Source organism: Oncorhynchus tshawytscha, linkage group LG02 (assembly GCF_018296145.1).
Source record: "Oncorhynchus tshawytscha isolate Ot180627B linkage group LG02, Otsh_v2.0, whole genome shotgun sequence".
NCBI classification, from domain to species: Eukaryota; Metazoa; Chordata; class Actinopteri; order Salmoniformes; family Salmonidae; genus Oncorhynchus; species Oncorhynchus tshawytscha.
The window spans coordinates 62,323,116-62,341,850 of NC_056430.1; the positions used below are offsets into that span (position 1 = coordinate 62,323,116).

The following is an 18,735-nucleotide window of genomic DNA, read 5'->3' on the forward strand; positions in this document are numbered from 1 at the left end:
GACCAAGATGGCTGCCATAATGAACACATTCTGGAATTATGAGGGTCTATGACATCAGCCTCTCTAGTGAATTATAGGATCTCTATGTATGGTGCACACAGATTTGAACTGGAGTGTATAGTTAAAAATACTGTTTCAAACATGATGATAACCCCTGGCGATTAAGTGCCCAAAAACAGGGTCATAATTGGGGTGTAATAGGGGCTCCGTCTGGCCTCGGGAATGATTTTCGAACCAAGCCGTTCCCATGCTTTGAAGTCCATCTGGGAACAGAGCTGGAGAGAACAGATGCAGTCGGGCAGGAAACGGGAGCTCGCTCGCATCTCGGCTACCATCACAGTGGGACAACATTCCTTATGGAGAGGAATAGGGATAAGGGGTTGGGATGGGGGAAGAGGTGGGAATTTGTCCTAGTTCCTTCCTGTGTGACAGAGAGAGAGAGTTCCAGCCCCCAAGCCACAGTGAGAGGAATTGATGGGACTTGTGGTCATCTGTAGTCCATTTGGTGTCCATGCAAAGCTCTGGATTCAGTTAGAGGTTTGGAGTGAAGGGGGAGCGTGAAGAAGAGAGAGGGAGGGGTGTGTGTGTCTTCAGTGAGAGGGGAAGGTTAAAGGAAAACTCTCTTGGTATTTGTTTCATTAGTCCATTGTTGATAATAGTCCCAAAAGGTTTTGCATGTCAGCAATAAAGTTTTCAAGATATGTAACTGAAAATACAGAAATCTGGCCCGTATGATGTATTTTGCATCATATGATGAAAAACGCAGAATTATATGACGCAAAATGCATGATACGGGACTATATCAACAATGAACTAATGAAACAAATACCCCCCCAAAAATGTTGGGGTGTTTTCCTTTAATGACAGCGGTGACTTGTGTTCAACACTCCTTTATACAGGGGAAATACAATGTGTGTGTGGGGGTACCCAAAGTACAAGTGCTGCCCTCAGGCATCAACCCCTGCTCTGGTCTGGGTAGTTGCATCTAAGTTGCATCTAGGGTCAGCTAATCCTCCACAAATGTCTTACCTTTTGTGGACTCCAGGAAGAGTAGTTGCTGCTTTCTCAGAGGCTAATGGGGATCCTAATAAATACCAAAATACCTGAAACATTACAGGGGGAAATGCAGGGAAGCTGACTCTAGAACAGTGTCTGAGGCAACTTAATTCAACTCCACCGTGGAAAGGGATGAAAAAGGTACAAACTACTTAGTATTCATTATATTATACGTTCCTGACCACGTGACCTGACAGGATGAACAAGTCCGGACAAAACTCCTGGCCCTTAAACACAAATTAATTACAACATAAGTACACAAAACCAAAGAAGACAGCACATTGGACAATCAATGTCAAAAACATGACTTTATTATCTTGGATGAAATGTCCTATCAAGTACAAAAAAGGATCTCTTAAGAGTTGCCACAATCTGTTAAAAACATAGTATTTTTCCCCAGTTATGTTTCCTCTTACATTTACTAAAAAATGTAATATTTTCAGCGATATGAATAAATAAAAACAGATATTGTGATGAAGTTATTAATAGATGTGTAGAACTGGTTGGTTCTTTAAAAAAGAAAATCTTCAAGAAGAGTCAACATTCTCCACCCCGTTTTAAATCAATATGCACACAATATGCAGCACTTTTAATATAAAGGGCAATTTTACCTAAATGTAGAGTTCACTTTGACAAAAGATAGAGAATATCTATTGAATGTACAGGTAGGCTTAGTTGCTGGTTAAAAATGGACAAAAATAAAAGTACTAATACTCTAAAAACCTCTAAAATCTCTTTGTATATTGACAGCCATATTATACAATATGAAATACAAATGGTGGACGATGCATGTAAGAATAGAAACTGGAGTGCATGGTTTGAAATGCAAACAGGTCTGTGAATAGGACTGACAAACAGGCTTCGGTCACCTCATCTCTCAACTCAGTCCACCTCTGAAAAAGTTGTTGGCACTTCAAACCAGGGTTTCGGTTATTCCCATTTCAATTCAGGAAGTAAACTAAAACTCCATTGAAAATGGAAATTTCAGTTCACATCCAAAACTGAAATGAAATTTACCCCAACCCCTCTTCAAACCTAAGGCTCCCCCTACTATTAAGTTGATCTTTAAGAGATATTAACGAAGAGCACCAGTGACAACTCCAAAAATGTTCTCCCCCCAACAAACAGTACTGCCTCGACACAATTATTACAGTTTAGAAAAGTTCCAAATATGATAAAAATGCAAGTTCCTAAAAGAAATCTTCATACAAACCCCAATTTAAAATAAAGATTCCTCAACTTTGACTTTCTGATTTACTGTTCTAGACCACAACATGTTTACTTGATGCAGTGGAAAACTCAAAAGCATTTGACTTAATCCTTTATAGGGGGCCTAGTAGGGGGCCTAGGAGTTGAGAGATGCATGTGATCCAACCTTCTTGACAAAACATTGGGGGAGAGAGGGGGGAGGTTGCGGTGTGGATGGTCAGTACACTTAGGTTAAATATGCCCTTTAACGGTTTTCACATTCTCCAAGTCCATCCTCGGTTATTTTCCTGTGGAAGGACTTCGGAGTGCTTTTCTTGTTTTCATCGGATGAATGTCTTCAATTAAAAATGTTAGAGAAGCCTCTACATGGCGAGAAATAGAGCTTGTTTTCTCTCTGTCGGCTGTTTCATATACACCAATATTCCCATCTTAGGTGGTAACAAAGAAAAAGGAAAACAGGTTCAACGTCAGAAAAAATGTTTTACAAACAGGATAGCATTTCCACAGTGAGACATGACATAGAAATGGTAACTTGGGACTCTCCATGACCTGTTTGGAGGTCAGGGCACATACATCTTCAAGGTGGCACCAAGTGAGTTCACGATGATCTAGGATCAGCTCGTTCCAAACACAAGCAGCCAGACAGGTGTGTGCTATTTAGACCCATTTCGAATGAGGGATCACGAGATGAGGAAGCAGAAACAGCTGGAAAGTGTCAGTGGTTGTCATCCCAAATGGAACCCTATTCCCTTTATAGAGCACTACTTTTGAACCAGGGCCCATATGGCTCTGGTCAAAAGTAGTGCACTATATAGGGAATATGGTGACATTTGGGACATACACAGTCTGAAATGGGAGTTGACCCCCAGGGAAGGAAGAATAGCTGATACAAAAGAGATGTGAGATTAGTTACGGAATAAACAACTTGAAAAGAGTCTACTGCTGCCTTGTTTCGTACTGCCCTTGAACGGCCCATTAGCTTATTGACTTCAGGGGGGTTTTCTCCCGCCATCCCTCCATTTCATCCACCACATCGGAAGTGCTTTGAAGGAAGGAAACAGGCTGTGAACTGAAAGTCTGAGCCTCCCTCCCCCCGTCTGTTGGGGATGTGGTATCTCCCATCATGAATACTAAGGGTTTGGATAATGGAACCTTCCACTGCCAGTCTCTTCTCTTTCCACGGCCTTAGAGGTGGTTGAGGAATGGCGAGGGCTCATACGGTTTGGTAACAAGGCCGTTCGGCCTGAAGCATGCGTCGGCTACGATCTTCGAGGAGTGTGTGCTGGTTTTAAACGGGGGTGTAACTCCCACTCCCAAGTCCGACAGGTGTGGTGGTATGTGTGTGGACACGTAAGAAGTAGCCTGGCTTCCCCATTGGAGTACGAGTGTTCAGGGGGAACCACATTGGCAGCCATTTTGACAGTAAGCTTTAGAAGGAGTGCCGACTGTGTATTCTAAGATGCTGTAGACTGCAGTTTGTTGTTATGAGACCTACAGAACGCAGAGAGAAGGGGAAACAGTTGATGTGATCGATTGACGTGTTTTTTTATTTTATTAAAAGCTTGACAAATCACAAAATATGCACGAGGGAATACAAAAACAGTTATTGGATGCCAGTGGGGTCAGACGTTTGAGCAGAGAGAGCAGCCATGTTGGTGTAATGTTCGTTTAATGTTCTATATGGCTTGTATATACAGTGAAAACATACCATGTAAAACATGGGACAGTCGAGTTCACCAGAAATGAACTGCAAAGCTACACAAAAAACTATGACATATATCTTACCATTATTTTTCTTTTTGAACATACAATACTCCTTCACAAAAGGATATAATATGCACATAAAACAATAACATTATACATTAATAATTCAGATAAAAGACTAACTGATAAATGTTGTTAATCTTTTAAAAATTGCCAGCTAAGAGGAGATACAATCTTTGCACTTCATCTAAACAATAAATGTACTCCATTCAATTAAATGATAGGTCATCTGCACATCTGGAACTGAGTTGAATACAACATTACATGTGTCAGAAATGACTTTCAACATTTTAGCAAAAATCTAAATCACAACCGTGTTGTGAACTAACCTTTTCGATACTTGATATTGTGCCTCACACATCACCAGATTGAGATAAACAGAAATGAACTCAACTTCCATCGAACATCTGTCGTCTTTGAAATGAATGTAAAAAAACCTAACAGATGTTTCCCTTGATTGCTGTTTGTGACCAACATGGCTGCCATTATCAAAATGGAGAAATGTTTTTAAAGTGTCTTTCCTTCTAAAAAATACAAAAAAACACACCTACGGTGTGGTTTATACTGTAAATATAGTTTTGATGCTGTTTTTAAAGACATAAAAACAGCAAGGTCCAGGATAGCCTAATGTTTTTTTTTTTTTTTAGAGTGACCCCGGCACCCAGCTCAGATTCCAACTACAAGGCCAGACTTATGACATCACAATCTGTAAGAGAGGGAGAGAGAATGGATGACATAAACACATGCAGGTGGAAGCACATGACCATAAGCACACAAACACACAATGCAGGCGGAGGGGAGGAGGTATAGATGCAAAACTACGTGCAAAAGACAGGAGATGGGAGGCTAAGGACATTGAGCATGGATTGGACAGCTCTAAAGTGAAAAGGGTGGGATGAGCTCAGAGTTCAAAAGGTCAGAGTTGACTGACGAGGTCTTACCTGCTGGCTTTGAACCCTTTGAGCTTCTGGACGAAGAAGTTCTCAAGGACCTCGGCGCTCTGGTAGAACGGCGAGTCGCTGGGGTTGTAGTAACGGCAGTTGTCGAAGACTTTGGTCATGTCCGCCACGAACTCTGTCAGCTTGATGTAGTAGCGCTTCTGCAACCGCTCCTCCATCGTAGAAAGATCTAGAAGGGAGGAAGACAACAGAACATGAATCAAATCGGACGACTCTTCTCCAGCATCTCGCATAGTTGCTTCAAAAATAATTGCAGTTTTTGTGGTGTGAATGTTTGATAGATATTCAAGTATGAGTCTGAAAGCGCAATACATCACTTGTACATCAACTTGACTGTCAGAAATCCCAGATCAAAGCCAGATTCAAGCCTCAAACTCTGGCTCGGCCCTTTCAAAGTGAATTACACGGGATGTGACCGAGCGGCCGACCAGCCGATTCTAGCAACATGCTGTCATCGTTATGACATTCGCCTTTGAAAGAAGTTGAAAGTTGACCCTCAATTATTACGATAGGTAGCGAGGTAAGCTAGCAACAAGCCTGGTCCTTCATAATTCCCCAAAGGGCAGCAGTGGTTTTCTCCCGTGTCGCGCCCCGGGGCTCCATTTTAAACAAACATATCCGTTTCTTAACCTTCCCTCACCCCCCACCCAGTCAGCAGACCGACCCCGTGCCCATATCAAAGAGGGCCTTCTTCTCCGTCATCAGACTTCATCTACAAACCCCAAACTTACGCCGTCCGGACCGTTGTGGCTAGACTTGGCTTTTCTTTCTGCAGGGTGAAAAGGTTTCTTTTTTGCGGGCGGTGGACTAGAGTTTCCAGGCCCAAGTCGAATGCACTGTAGTGTAGAAGGGGGCTACTGTAGTGTCCAAGTGTAGAAGTCTCTGGGGTTTTTCCGCCAGCTCATTAATGGTTTGTTTGTGTGGAAGTTCAAAAAGGCCCTGTTGACACAAGTCTGCCTTTTACATGGGCAGTTTGATCTGAGTTGGAGGCCTTTCCTCTCGAGCAGGGCGATGGGGTGTGTGTGTGTGTTTGGGGGTGTGTTTGTGTGTAACAACTTAGGAGTCCCTTGTGATGACTATTCCACTTATGACAACAGCACCTCTTTTTACAATGTTGAATCAATGCAAACCGGCAGAACTCTCCCCCCACTCACCCATTGGTTCCTTAATGACTCCGTAGTAGTCTGGGGCGTCGTTCGGGTCCACTGGCTCCAGGAACGGCCACGCCATTTTGTGAGCCTGAGCGAGGTAGGGAGAGAGAGGGAGAAAGAGAGAGGAGACACTTGAGAGACGTGCAGAAAAAGAAGGAAAACAAACAGAGGTTGATGGCATTGGAAGCAGCTGGTTCAACACAGATGTGCTCCGTCTACGTCCGTGCCATGCGGACACAGAGGAGGGGAAGAAGAGAGAGGAGAGAAGGAAGAGGGTGGAAAAACCCCTGTAGCCAGGGCAGTTGTCCAAGTGCCGCCCAGGGGACCAGCGTACAGATCAGATAAGAGATGAGAACAGAGGAAGGCTTTGTTTTGTACCGTCCTGACGCTACGCTAGGTAGAGAGGGAAGGGAGGAGGGAAGGAAGGGGTGACATACCTGTAAGGAGCGCAGGATTCTCCTTAACCCCTCGTTATCCTTGTCGGTGAGCGGCGTGAGCACTGTCATGGCGTCCTCTGTGGACTGGCACTGCGGACACACGTACTGGTCGATGTGGTTGGCCTCGCTCTGCAGGATGCCCACGCAACGGCCGTGGTACCAGTTCTGGCAGCGGTCGCAGCCGATGTAGAACCTGAGCGGCGGCGAGGAGGAGGGTGGCAGGGGTGGGTCACGTTCATTGTGTTTGATGAACACGACCCTGGTTTCTGTTCCAAGTCTGATTGAAGAAAGACTCTGGCGTGTCTGAATACCCTAGTCGCATTCTAAATAGGCGCCATTTTGGGTATGTGAAATTAATACTTTTTTATAGTAAGGAACATTTCAGAAAATGTGTATGCTTTAAAAGCCAGGGTGACATACTCATTTCAGGTTTACATCTAGTAGAATTCGCTGCACACTATTGAAGGAGAGGATAGTCTTTGGAGTCCCATGTGTATAGTGGAATAGGGAATGAGCTCTACCAAAATTAACAAATGTCGGGAATCGACGCAATTGTGCATTAGATGCAGTCTTAGTATGGATGAGCCTGGAATGCTGATATTTGTTGCTTGGAAGGTTGTTTTTAGTAAACAGTGCGTTGCAAATAGCACGTAGTACGATTAGCACACAGTAAGTAGTTTTAGTCAGTGGTGGGCAAGACAGATTTCGGACACGGCCAACGTCTCGACATAAGGAATTCAAGCTGTTACATAGAACAACCTTAGACATCAAAGGAAATATGAAACAATACAATCTATAACTGAAACTAAACAAAAGCTCAACCGATATCACCATCTAATAGACACTATTGTACGTTTTCGCCCATGAGGAACCATACAGACAAAAACACACACACACACAGTCCTATGCACTTACTGTGCTTCGTCGTAGGGCGTTCGGCAGATGCAGTAGAGCTCCTCGGTCTTTCCCTCCTGGGCCCGCTTGCACTCGCTGCAGATGTAGTCGTCCATCTTCTTGGCGTCCTTCTCGGTGACGCCCACACACTCGCCGTGGTACCAGTTGGTGCACAGGTCACAGCCAATGTAGAACCTGGGAGAACACAGGACGTGAAAGAATGCCAAATCACTATGGGGTCATATGAGGTCATCGTAACCACCATGGTTTCAGGTGCGTTTGTTAGGAATGTATTAAATGCCATTTGTGTGTTGCCATAGTGTTTCAACTTCCTGGTTGATGACATTTCAGGAAGATAAATAATGGAGAGTCGCCTGTTAAAGTCCCAACACAACGCAATAGTTTCAGGTGAAATTGATCTTCACTTCTGATAATGTTTGAGCTTCCCCGTAAATGGTTAATGGTATACATTTTGACCGTCTCTTCAGAGAGGCATCGGCGGTAGCTTACTATACATTTAACGTGTTTGAACAATATTGAGGCTCCTCAGAAGGGCTTTAGACAAGGGTCATGTTTGAGGTACATAAACGTTGGGTATGTCCCAAATGGCGCATATTCCCTAGTGCACTACTTTTGACTACAACCCAATGGACACCCTAATTCCAGTATAGTGTACTGCTTTTCACCAGGGCCCTGGTTAGGGAATAGGGTGCCATTTAAAACACAGCTGGTCTCTTACTTGGACTCGTCGTAGGGCGTTCTGCAGACACAGTAGAGCTTAGTCTCCTTCTTGCTGTCTGAGGTAGTGGTGGTGATCATCTTCTTCTTCTTGGCGTTAGCCGTCGACGCCGCGTCCCTCTCCTCCTCCCGCTTCCGCTTGTGGACGAAGGCCGCCGGGTTGAGTTGGGAGGTGTGTGTGAGGGCATGATGCGTGTGCGCGGCGGCGGCCGCCTGATGGGCGGTGGCCTGGGCCCTTTCCTTGTCCCGCCGCAGCTTGGCGAGGTCCCTCCTCAGCTCATCCTGTGGAAGGAGATAAGGGTAGAAAGTAAGATCAAAAAGTGTATTTGTGAGAGTTGGACATCTGTGCGCAGCTCTGCTACCATGTGTCTATCATGAGTACAGTATCTTCATGGGAGAATGCTGTGTGTGTGTGTGTGTGTGTGTGTGTGTGTGTGTGTGTCTGACCTGCGTCTCCAGCTGCAGCTCCTTGTCCAGCAGGGCTCTCTTCTTGAGGATCTCGGCCTTGAGTGTCTCCTTGTGCCGGCAGAGCAGCGACGACAGCTTGGTGGCATTGGCCTTGGTTCTCTTCTGCTCGCCTGCTTCCTCCTTCTTCCTCTTCTTGACCGCCTGCTTCTCGTCCTTGTCGATCTTGTCCAGGATGAACTTCATCACCTGGTTGCACACAATCATCCTGGGTGGAAGGGGAGAGAGACAACATGTTATAAGCCTTATAAGACATTATAAAGGCTCCTATACGCTTATAACAAGTTTAGCATTATACTGCCAGCCACACAACATCCTGGGGGGAGGGGGATAGACGTAACATATTATAATACTTGTTATGAGATATTGTAAAGACTCATACATGCTTATAGCCATTTATAAAGATGAATACCAACAGGAACCCAATCATCCCGAGGGAATGGGTGGATGGGATTTTAAAACATTTTGTATTTCGGTGACAGGGACAATGTACAGTCTTCTTTTCAGTGTTCCCATCGATGTAACAGGATAGTTAGCTATGAAGCTCATTTTCATCCATAGTCCAGTGAAGGAATTTTAAGGACATTTTGAAGTGAATATATTTTGGGGGGTTATTCAAATGATCAAATATAAATTGACTTGAAGGAAATGTAATGTATAATGTTTCCATACATCATAAACCCTTCCATCACCCGCTACCTCACACTACGAAACAAAACACTGTAAGCCAATCGGTAGCCATGACACAAGGTTACATGTGACAGATGTCAAGAGTGTTTTTGTTCCCCGTGTTTATTTAGAGGTGGGGCCAGAGAGCGATGGAAAGATAGTGGCTTCCTATTGCTAGTCTGCTCTCTCTCTTTCACACACACACACACACACAAGCTGGAGGTCACGGTCAACCATGGTTCCCAGACACTGGGGAGCTCTGGTCAAAAGTGGTACACTACATAGGGAACAGGATGCCATATGGGACACACAGCCACAGTGTCCAGACTTGCCCTGCTCCAGGACTGTAGGTCTGGTTTAAACCCAGTGAGGTGGACACAACACATGGTCTGTCTGTGGTAACCTTTCCCATGACCCAGATACGTTAAATATAACCCCTGGCTTTCTCCACAGGGAGGGAGAGGATGACACCTCCACACACACGGCGGGTCAACACAAGGTCTGGCAACAGCGCTAGCTAGCTCCTTGTCCCTCACCTCTGGTTCTCCTCTCTCTCGGCGGGGGACATGGGTTTCTTCTGCTTGAGGTGCTCGATCACTGCGTTCTGCTTCATCACCACCTGTCACAGAGGAGACAGAGGTCAACTCACACGATTCCGTCCCAAATGGCACCCGATTCCCTCTGTAGTGCACTACTTTGGACCAGGTTCCATAGGGTTCTGGTCAAATGTAGTGTACTATATAGGGAATAGGGTACCATTTAGGGAGCATTCCATCTCAGGCCTCACACAGAGAAAGAACAGAGAAATGTCAAAGACATGAAATATATAGGAAGCAGGTGTTTCTTACACCACAGGTAAAATACATGCGTTGTAGAACGCAGACACATATACATTGGTTACTTCCCAAATGGCATCCTATCCCACTACTTTTGACACAGCCTCATAGGGCTCTGGTCAAAAGTAGTGCACTATATAGGGAATAGGGTGCCATTTCAGAGGTACCATAGTGTGTATGCACTAGACTAGGGGCGCATGCAAGCCACAAACGTACACACACACATGCAGATCATACATATCCCCCCCACCACACACAAACACACACAGAGGTGGCATTTAAAATAGACAAAGACGGTGGCGGGGGACAGCTTGGAAAATAAACCAGTCGTGGGAGCAGGCTTTATGAGAGGACTGTTTATGTGCCGATGTCAGAGAGAGACGGGGCTATTATAGTGTTACACCACCTGTGTCTGGCTGGCTGCCTGAACACACACACACCTCCCCATCATCCAAACACACAGACATACGCGCACACACGTAAGTACACATTTCTGATATTGACCACCTGTTTCTGGATGATGTGGCTCTGACTGGCTGCCGCCAGCGCCTGCTCCCGCTTGGCCTCGGCCGCCAGCCTCTTCTTCTGCTGCTGCTGCTCCCTCAGCTGCTGGATCCTCTGGAGCTGCTCCTGCACGCTGGCCGTCTGGATGGTCACCACGTTCTGGATCGGACCTCCAGGCTGGGCTCCACCGACCCCGGGTTGCTGTATCTGGATGGGAAGCTGGAGCTTGATCTGCTGGGGGAGAGAGCCTCCGGAGGTCCCCTGTTGGGCCTGGAGCTGAGCCAGGACCTGGACCTGTTGCTGGAGGCCCGGGACGGTGATGAGCTGGTGGGGGGAGCCCTGGAGCTGGAGGGTCTGTTGGGGCCGGCCCATGGGGGTGCTGGGGGGTGTTTGAGGGACTTGACCTGGAGGGGGTTGGGGATTGGATGGGCATGTGGGCCTGGGTCTGGGAGGGAGTTGGCTCTGGGGGTGGCGGATGGGGGGGTGCTGGTGGCCAGGGCGGCCCCGGCCTGGATGGGAGCTGCAGCCTGCTGGGCGGGCTGGGCAGGGGCCTTGGTGGTCTGACCCGGGGCGGTGGGGGCTGAAGGGAGCAGAGAAAGAGGATGGGCAGACCTTTAGAAGACACACAGGCTATGAATAGTTTATACAGGTAAATATTTGAAAGGTAAAACAATGATCTGTGAGTGTGTGTGTGACTGCTGGTGGGCAACATAACATTTGGGTTCTGGGTCCTGTTCAGTGGGCACTAAACAGGATAAAACACTTTTGACGTACGGCCGTAACCTCTCACGGTTTGTTTGAAAACATTTCCCCCTTTTGTGTCAACTGAACACAGCCCTGCAGTGGATGATGGCGACCGTGTGTGTCCGTATCCGTGTTAATAATACACACGATTGTCAGCTCCTTTGACTACCTGTGGAGGTTGGGGTAGCGGCAGGGGCCATGGGGGTGAAGAGGAAGCGTTGGACCTGGCCGTTGGGCATGGCCGCCTGCATGAGCTGCTGACCGGGCCCGGGGATGACTGTGACCCCCTGGGGGATGACTTGCAGCTGGCCCGTGGCCTGGCCCTGGCCCTGGATCATCACCGTCAGGCCCTGGGCCCCGCCGCCTGGCCGCTCTACTGCCTGGCTCTGCTGCTTCTGATGGGGGGAGAGACAGAGAGATGAGGGAGGGGTGATGTTTTTAGAGGTAGTTTAGAGGTACAACGGTAGCCTGGTCCCAGATCGGTTTGTCATGCAATATATTTCAACGACCATAGGAGTTGGCTCAACAAACTGATCTGCGATTAGGCAAGGGTGCACTACTCTTTAAAAAAAAACTGACCATGCTGAAACTAGCACATATAGATATACTAACAGGGACATGAAAGGGAGTTATCCCGATCTTTCCTGTTGAATAGGACTAAAATCAAAACAAACTTGTTTTGAAAGGTGCAGAATTACGATACACTAGGTGGGCAGAGCAGAAGCCTGTAGTCCCACTGTTGCCTAACATCAGTAGAAGGGTAGCTGATGTTACCTGGGTGAGCTGGGTGAGTTGTGCCAGGGTGAGTTTGACCTGGCCCTGCTGTGCCCGCTGCTGGGGTGTCTGGGCCGTGTTGGGCTGGCCCGGGGTTTTGGGGGCACTGCCCACCCTCTGCCCGGCCACGGTGGTGACAGGGCTGGCACCTGAGATGGCCGTGGACACGGCCTGCCCACGGATGATCTGGGTCACCACCTGCTGGCCAGCCTGACCTGGAGGAGGAAAACACACACATAAGTGGACGCACACACAAGTACACACACACACACACACACACACACACACACACACACACACACACACACACACACAGAGAATCAGAACTTGCATGAACACACATGTTAGTGAAAGAGACTATTCTAACTGGCCTATCAAGCTAAAATTGAGTGGGTAAATAGAAACAGCCTACCTTGCTGCACCATGAGGGGTGTCTGGAGGAGGGTCTTACCCATGGTGCCTGTCTGATGGATGGGCGTGCGGATCACGGTCATCCCCGGACGGATCTGGCCTCCAGCGGTGAGCACCTAGAAACACAGCCAAGATCAGAAACACTGGGACTTCCCCTTATACCACAGGGACGACACTGACTCCAGTGAAGGGTTGCTGTTAATAGTTCATGGGGAATTCTTTCAATAACGTGTCAATCACGTGTTCCTGCTAATGACCTGTTTTAGAGGGCTGTGGGGATTAGAAGTGACAAGGGGGAAGGGTGGATGTCGGTAAGGAAGGGGGAATTTGAAGATCAAGGCGGGGTTACCGTAAAGCCCTTTGTGACAACTGATGGTGTAAATAGGGTTTTATAAATAGATGTGATTGATTGACTGACAGATGGGGAAAGATGTTCCATGGGGTGTTACCTGCTGTGGTGAGCCAGGCATGCCTGGCCTGATGTTGATGGTTGTGGTGCGAGGCTGGAACGAGGCGAAGGTCTGGGCGCCTCCAGCTTGGCTTGTGGGAATGATGCCCAGCACCTGCTTCTGAATCATACCTGGGGAGAGGAGAGGACATATTATTACTGTGAACAGACAGGATTGGTATTTATCTAATACTCTGCATTGTTGAAAAAGGACCTGTAAGTAAGCATTTACTGTCAGTTTACACCTGTTGTTTATGATGCATGTGACAAATAAAATGTGATTTGATTTATATCACCATAACATTAGCATTAAGGAGAAAATCTATATTCAGAATATTCAATATTCAGAATACTATACTTGTGTGTTATTCTGACTTTTGATTATCAAATGCTTCACGTTTAAAGACAGAAATGAATCCACTCAAACTTCACCAACATCTGGAAAAAACGATATCCCTAATCTAGTTACTCACTTTTGTCTTTTGGCAATGAAGAAAACTGAAATGTCCCCTCAAGGCTACCAGTTTCACTTCATCAGGTATAGAAACAAACTATCCATTATGTACAGTTCATGATGGATCAATGTCACTCTATAAATTACTTGTGGATTCTGTTCCTTTCAAGTCGCAACCCTCTCTGATCTTGACCACAGTAAATATTAACCCAGCAAGTAAACAACATCAAGACTATCTTCAAACGGGGTATGTTGGTTTGAATCCATCACGTATGACCCGCTCATAAATTATGTATGTATTTTCTTTGAATTCATACATTTTTATTTTCCTCCGACAAAGCGAGTGTTTCATATTTGTTACTTTGGTCGCGCTTCAATATGTTGGACACAGGACGGCAACCCAAATGAAAACGCGTTTCCTCAAAAGATGTTCAATTGTCCTCTTTTTCTCTCTCTTCACCATCTCTCTGTGTATTTTTTTGTGCCTTTTATCTGACCACAAAACCGATCAGGTAAAGCTCGACATCAATGGTTTCCCTCTTCAAAAAGAGGAGGTTAAACCAGCTACAGTAGAAGACTGGGGAGTTTCAGTTCTGGCACCGACATCAAACGCCCACTTCATAAGTGTAGCTGTTTGGAGAGTTGGTGAGCTAGCGAGTAAGCGAAACTGAAAGAAGTAGGGGGGTGGAAATCCTTCCATCCTCCACCTCTCTATAGCGGGTTCCCTGTCTGATGAAGCAAACCTCAAGGTAAACTTGTTTTCCTGCTCTGCTTCCTTAGCACGCTCCAAAACAAACAGGCATTGAAACAGTCACGCTGGAAAAATATACTACTGCCCCTTAATACCAGCTCTCTCCCTCCCTGGTCGACAGGATGAAACACGGGTGTCACTAGACAGGAGCGCTGTTTGTTTGCGGAGTAATTTAGCCTACCCGCTTGAAACATGGATGTGTTGTGTGTGTGAATGAGAGAGCATGTGTGTGTGTGTATATATATATATATATATATATATATATATATATATATATTCATTCAGGAGTGTAGCCATGAGCCTGACCACCCTTTTATATAGATAACTGGAAACAGGAAAGATTTTGTGAAATTTGGGAGGCACAAACGGGTTCAGGACAAGGTCATGTTTTTGCATTGTATATGTTCTAGTAATAATGGTGAAAAAGCTAAGCCTTATTGAAGTAAGACATTTCGGCACAGATAAGTCTACAAGCTTATCTTCGGTATCTGACCTTTTTAGACACTAGAAAACTACCTCACTTACAATCACTCACACACTAACAACCAAGTATTAGTCCAGGTCAGTCATCGCGAAGCATCTAATACTTACAGATATCCAATTGGAATTTCAATGAATTGCCATTTGGCTGAATAAACAAATGAAGGTTTGTGTCTTTAAACAGTGTTGTACACTCGTCATCAACCCACTATTAAAGGTGAAATCAAACGGGACAGTGGTGCTAAAAATATGAGCCATCACCTCATCCGATGGGTCAATATTGACTTCTAAATTAGCTGGCATGCTACTTCCAAAGACGGTCTGGCTAAGTTCTTAGACTACACAGTCTACCGTTCTGTCCCACCTAAAATAACAACGTTCTATTCCATTACCATGCCGACAGGGCACAACTAGACGTGATGTGCATGTGCCACTCCAGACTGAGCCACTGACTCACGGGTTGGCGGGTGGCGGAGCACCACAATGGGGTTGGCATCGAGTGGGCACCGCACCACTAGCCTGGTCAAGAGGACAGACCTTACCACAGTGTTGTGCCACATTAGTTGTGTGAGACAGTGCTTCTGTCAATAGCGGTAAGATAAGTTAGTGGTTGGAGAAGACGGCGGTTGGTAGAGAAACATTTTGCTTTCAGTCATCCATCCTTGTCATCATGGAAAAAAGGGAGGAATGAAGGATGCATTTGAACAGCATTAAAACAGGACCTCTCTCTTGTTTAATTTAACCTTATTTTACCAGGTTGTCCCATTGAAGTCAAAATATATATTTTTCAAGCGAAACCTCTCGCTCGCTGTGTCTCAGGTGTGGGCACAGGGGAGTTACTGTACCTCCTTGAGTGGTTGGCACGTTGACAGTGACAATCTTGCTGTTGGCGGGCAGCGGCAGCTTGGCGGTGAGCACCTTGCCCCCCATGGACGTGCCCGTGATCTGGAAAGTCTGTCCGGCTGACGTGGCTACCGTGCCCGGCGAGGCTACAGGGAAATATGCAAATGAGGCTGTGCTCGAGAGTCAAACAACAACCGCTGCTAAACAAGCACAGTTGCTAGCGGTGACTCAAGCATTACATGTAGTTTGTTAGGGGTTGATTCATACACCAACCACTACTACTTTCTATTTGCAAGGATTCCCTACTAAGTAAAAAATAACATCACTTGAGTATAAATTAAATCAGGACACATTTTATTGAGATTCAATGAGGTTATTCTCTTTACCAATCTACTGGCTTGTGAACATAGAAAAGGACATATGACCTTTGACATACCTCCACTGGGCTGCCCCTGCTTGACCCAGGAAGCAAACGACTGCTGGAAGTTCTTGTTCTGTTGGAAGGTGACGGGGGTGCCCATCTTGGTGGCCAGTACCACTTTGGTTCCGGGGGTGGCCGGGCCCGATAGGGTCACTACCTTGGGGATGGAAGCGGGGGTGGCTGGGCTCCCCGGGGTGGTGACGATGGTAGAGCCAGCACCAGTTTTCTGGTCCAGACGCTTCTAGAACAAGAGAAACCGTGAAATAATTTGGAAACAACAAAATATCCCTATTTTTCACACAGCTGGTGGTCCTACACACCTTGGCCTGTTCCACCGCCTGGGCTTTCTCTTTCTCAACCCTTTGAAGACAAAAAAAAGATGCATCATACAGAAACCAGAGAAAGAGTTAGAACATAACTATTTTCCCCCCAAATGAATGCAATTAGCTAAACAAAAAGTATAGTAAAGCAAATTTAGGGAACTGTTTAAAAAATAATTAGTCTAAGAGAGTCGAAGTGGGTTCATAACAGAATATATTGACAGTTCAATCCAATAGCATGGAGTATGCAGTTACTATGCCCCCTAGAACTCGTGCCCTTTGCCCTCTGACCTCTCGGAGAAGGCCCTGATCTCCCAGAGGTCCAATTCCTCCTCGGCAACCCAGGACTCAATCACCACCGGCCCAGTTTCCTTTTTGGGCTCTGGCTTCTTGGGCCGCAGGTTGCTGGAGCGCAGGCCTTTCCTCTGTGGCGTGTGGGTCTCTGTATGTGTGTGTGTGGAATGGATCCAAGAGATAGGGGGGTCGAGCAAGAAAACAAAAGTAGAGGGGGAAGGAGTGAGAAGAATAAGAGAGAAAGAGACTGAGTCAACAATGGCATAAAATGAACCACCTTGACAAAAAAATAACACTATCCTCTCTTTTACATTCCATGTGGAGTTTTATTCTAGCCGGCTGCTGCTTCCTCACCTTTCGGGGTCTCGGGAGCCCCGAGGGGGCAGATGATCTTGCGGATGCAGTATTCCGAGCGGATGCCGTAGGGCCCCACGTCGCGGCGCTTGATAATCTCTGTGGTAGTGATCTCCGTCTCGGAGGTCTCTGTGGCAATGAGTGGGGATAGGGCTGGGTTGGTGTAGGATGAAGGAGGAGGAAGATGCAGAGAACAACTCCCAAGACATGACACAGTAACGACTTAATACGCTGCCATTCAATACAGTACACAGGAATGACATTCCATGGGAAAAGCCTCTGACATTTGAGTAAAAAAAGAGTAGCAGAGGAAATAGGCTTCATAGTGGATATTTTAGTATATACACTCCCCTACGTATTTATTTAAACAGTAAAACTAAAACTTATTCTAGTTTGTCGTGTTACAGCCTGAATTTAAAAAAAACGGAAAATATATACTCACACCCTTGAGTCAATACCTTGTAGAAGCACCTTTGGGAGCGATTACAGCTGTGAGTGTTTCTAGGTAAGTCTCTAAGAGCTTCCACACAAGCTCTGTCAAATTGGTTGTTGATCATTGCTAAACAACACGTTTCAGGTCTTGCCATAGATTTCTAAGCAGATTTAAGTCAAAACTGTAACTCGGCCACTCAGGAACATTCACCGTCTTCTTGATAAGCCACCTCCAGTGTAGATTTGGCCTTGTGTTTTGGGTTATTGCCCTGCTGAAAGGTGAATTCATCCCCCACTGTCTGGTGGAAAGCAGAAAATCAGGTTTTCCTCTTGGATTTTGCCTGTGCTTATCCTCGGATGGGGCCACAGTGTCTCCTGACCAGTCTCCTGGGCTGGGGTCAGTTTGTTATATCTGGAGTACTTCTCCTGTCCTATTCGGTGTCCTGTGTGAATCTAAGTGTGCGTTCTCTAATTCTCTCCTTCTCTTTCTTTCTCTCTCTCGGAGGACCTGAGCCCTAGGACCATGCCCCAGGACTACCTGACATGATGACTCCTTGCTGTCCCCAGTCCACCTGGCCATGCTGCTGCTCCAGTTTCAACTTCCACCTGACTGTGCTGCTGCTCCAGTTTCAACTGTTCTGCCTTATTATTATTCGACCATGCTAAATCAAATCAAATCAAATTTTATTTGTCACATACACATGGTTAGCAGATGTTAATGCGAGTGTAGCGAAATGCTTGTGCTTCTAGTTCCGACAATGCAGTAATAACGAGCAAGTAATCTAACTAACAATTCCAAAAAAAACTACTGTCATACACAGTGTAAGGGGATAAAGAATATGTACATAAGGATATATGAATGAGTGATGGTACAGAGCAGCATAGGCAAGATACAGTAGATGATATCGAGTACAGTATATACATATGAGATAAGTATGTAAACCAAGTGGCATAGTTAAAGTGGCTAGTGATACATGTATTACATAAGGATGCAGTCGATGATATAGAGTACAGTATCAACGTATGCATATGAGATGAACAATGTAGGGTAAGTAACATTATATAAGGTAGCATTGTTTAAAGTGGCTAGTGATATATTTACATCATTTCCCATCAATTCCCATGATTAAAGTGGCTGGAGTAGAGTCAGTGTCATTGACAGTGTGTTGGCAGTAGCCACTCAATGTTAGTGGTGGCTGTTTAACAGTCTGATGGCCTTGAGATAGAAGCTGTTTTTCAGTCTCTCGGTCCCAGCTTTGATGCACCTGTACTGACCTCGCCTTCTGGATGGCAGCGGGGTGAACAGGCAGTGGCTCGGGTGGTTGAT

General features: G+C 46.0%; 1 protein-coding gene across 1 annotated transcript in view; it reads right to left on the bottom strand.

The window, feature by feature from the left end:
- Window positions 1-1,348: 1,348 nt before the first annotated feature.
- The window catches only part of LOC112265130 (nucleosome-remodeling factor subunit BPTF), a 57,813-nt gene continuing 40,426 nt past the window's right edge, over window positions 1,349-18,735 (bottom strand). The window contains 19 exon segments of the mRNA XM_024442195.2: window positions 1,349-3,756; window positions 4,971-5,157; window positions 6,143-6,227; window positions 6,577-6,769; window positions 7,492-7,665; window positions 8,210-8,490; window positions 8,656-8,881; window positions 9,879-9,961; window positions 10,686-11,051; window positions 11,054-11,262; window positions 11,596-11,821; window positions 12,201-12,415; window positions 12,613-12,727; window positions 13,061-13,191; window positions 15,590-15,733; window positions 16,024-16,249; window positions 16,329-16,368; window positions 16,620-16,770; window positions 16,977-17,105. Coding sequence (XP_024297963.2) covers window positions 3,720-3,756; window positions 4,971-5,157; window positions 6,143-6,227; window positions 6,577-6,769; window positions 7,492-7,665; window positions 8,210-8,490; window positions 8,656-8,881; window positions 9,879-9,961; window positions 10,686-11,051; window positions 11,054-11,262; window positions 11,596-11,821; window positions 12,201-12,415; window positions 12,613-12,727; window positions 13,061-13,191; window positions 15,590-15,733; window positions 16,024-16,249; window positions 16,329-16,368; window positions 16,620-16,770; window positions 16,977-17,105 — 3,218 coding nt within the window. The 3' untranslated portion in view covers window positions 1,349-3,719.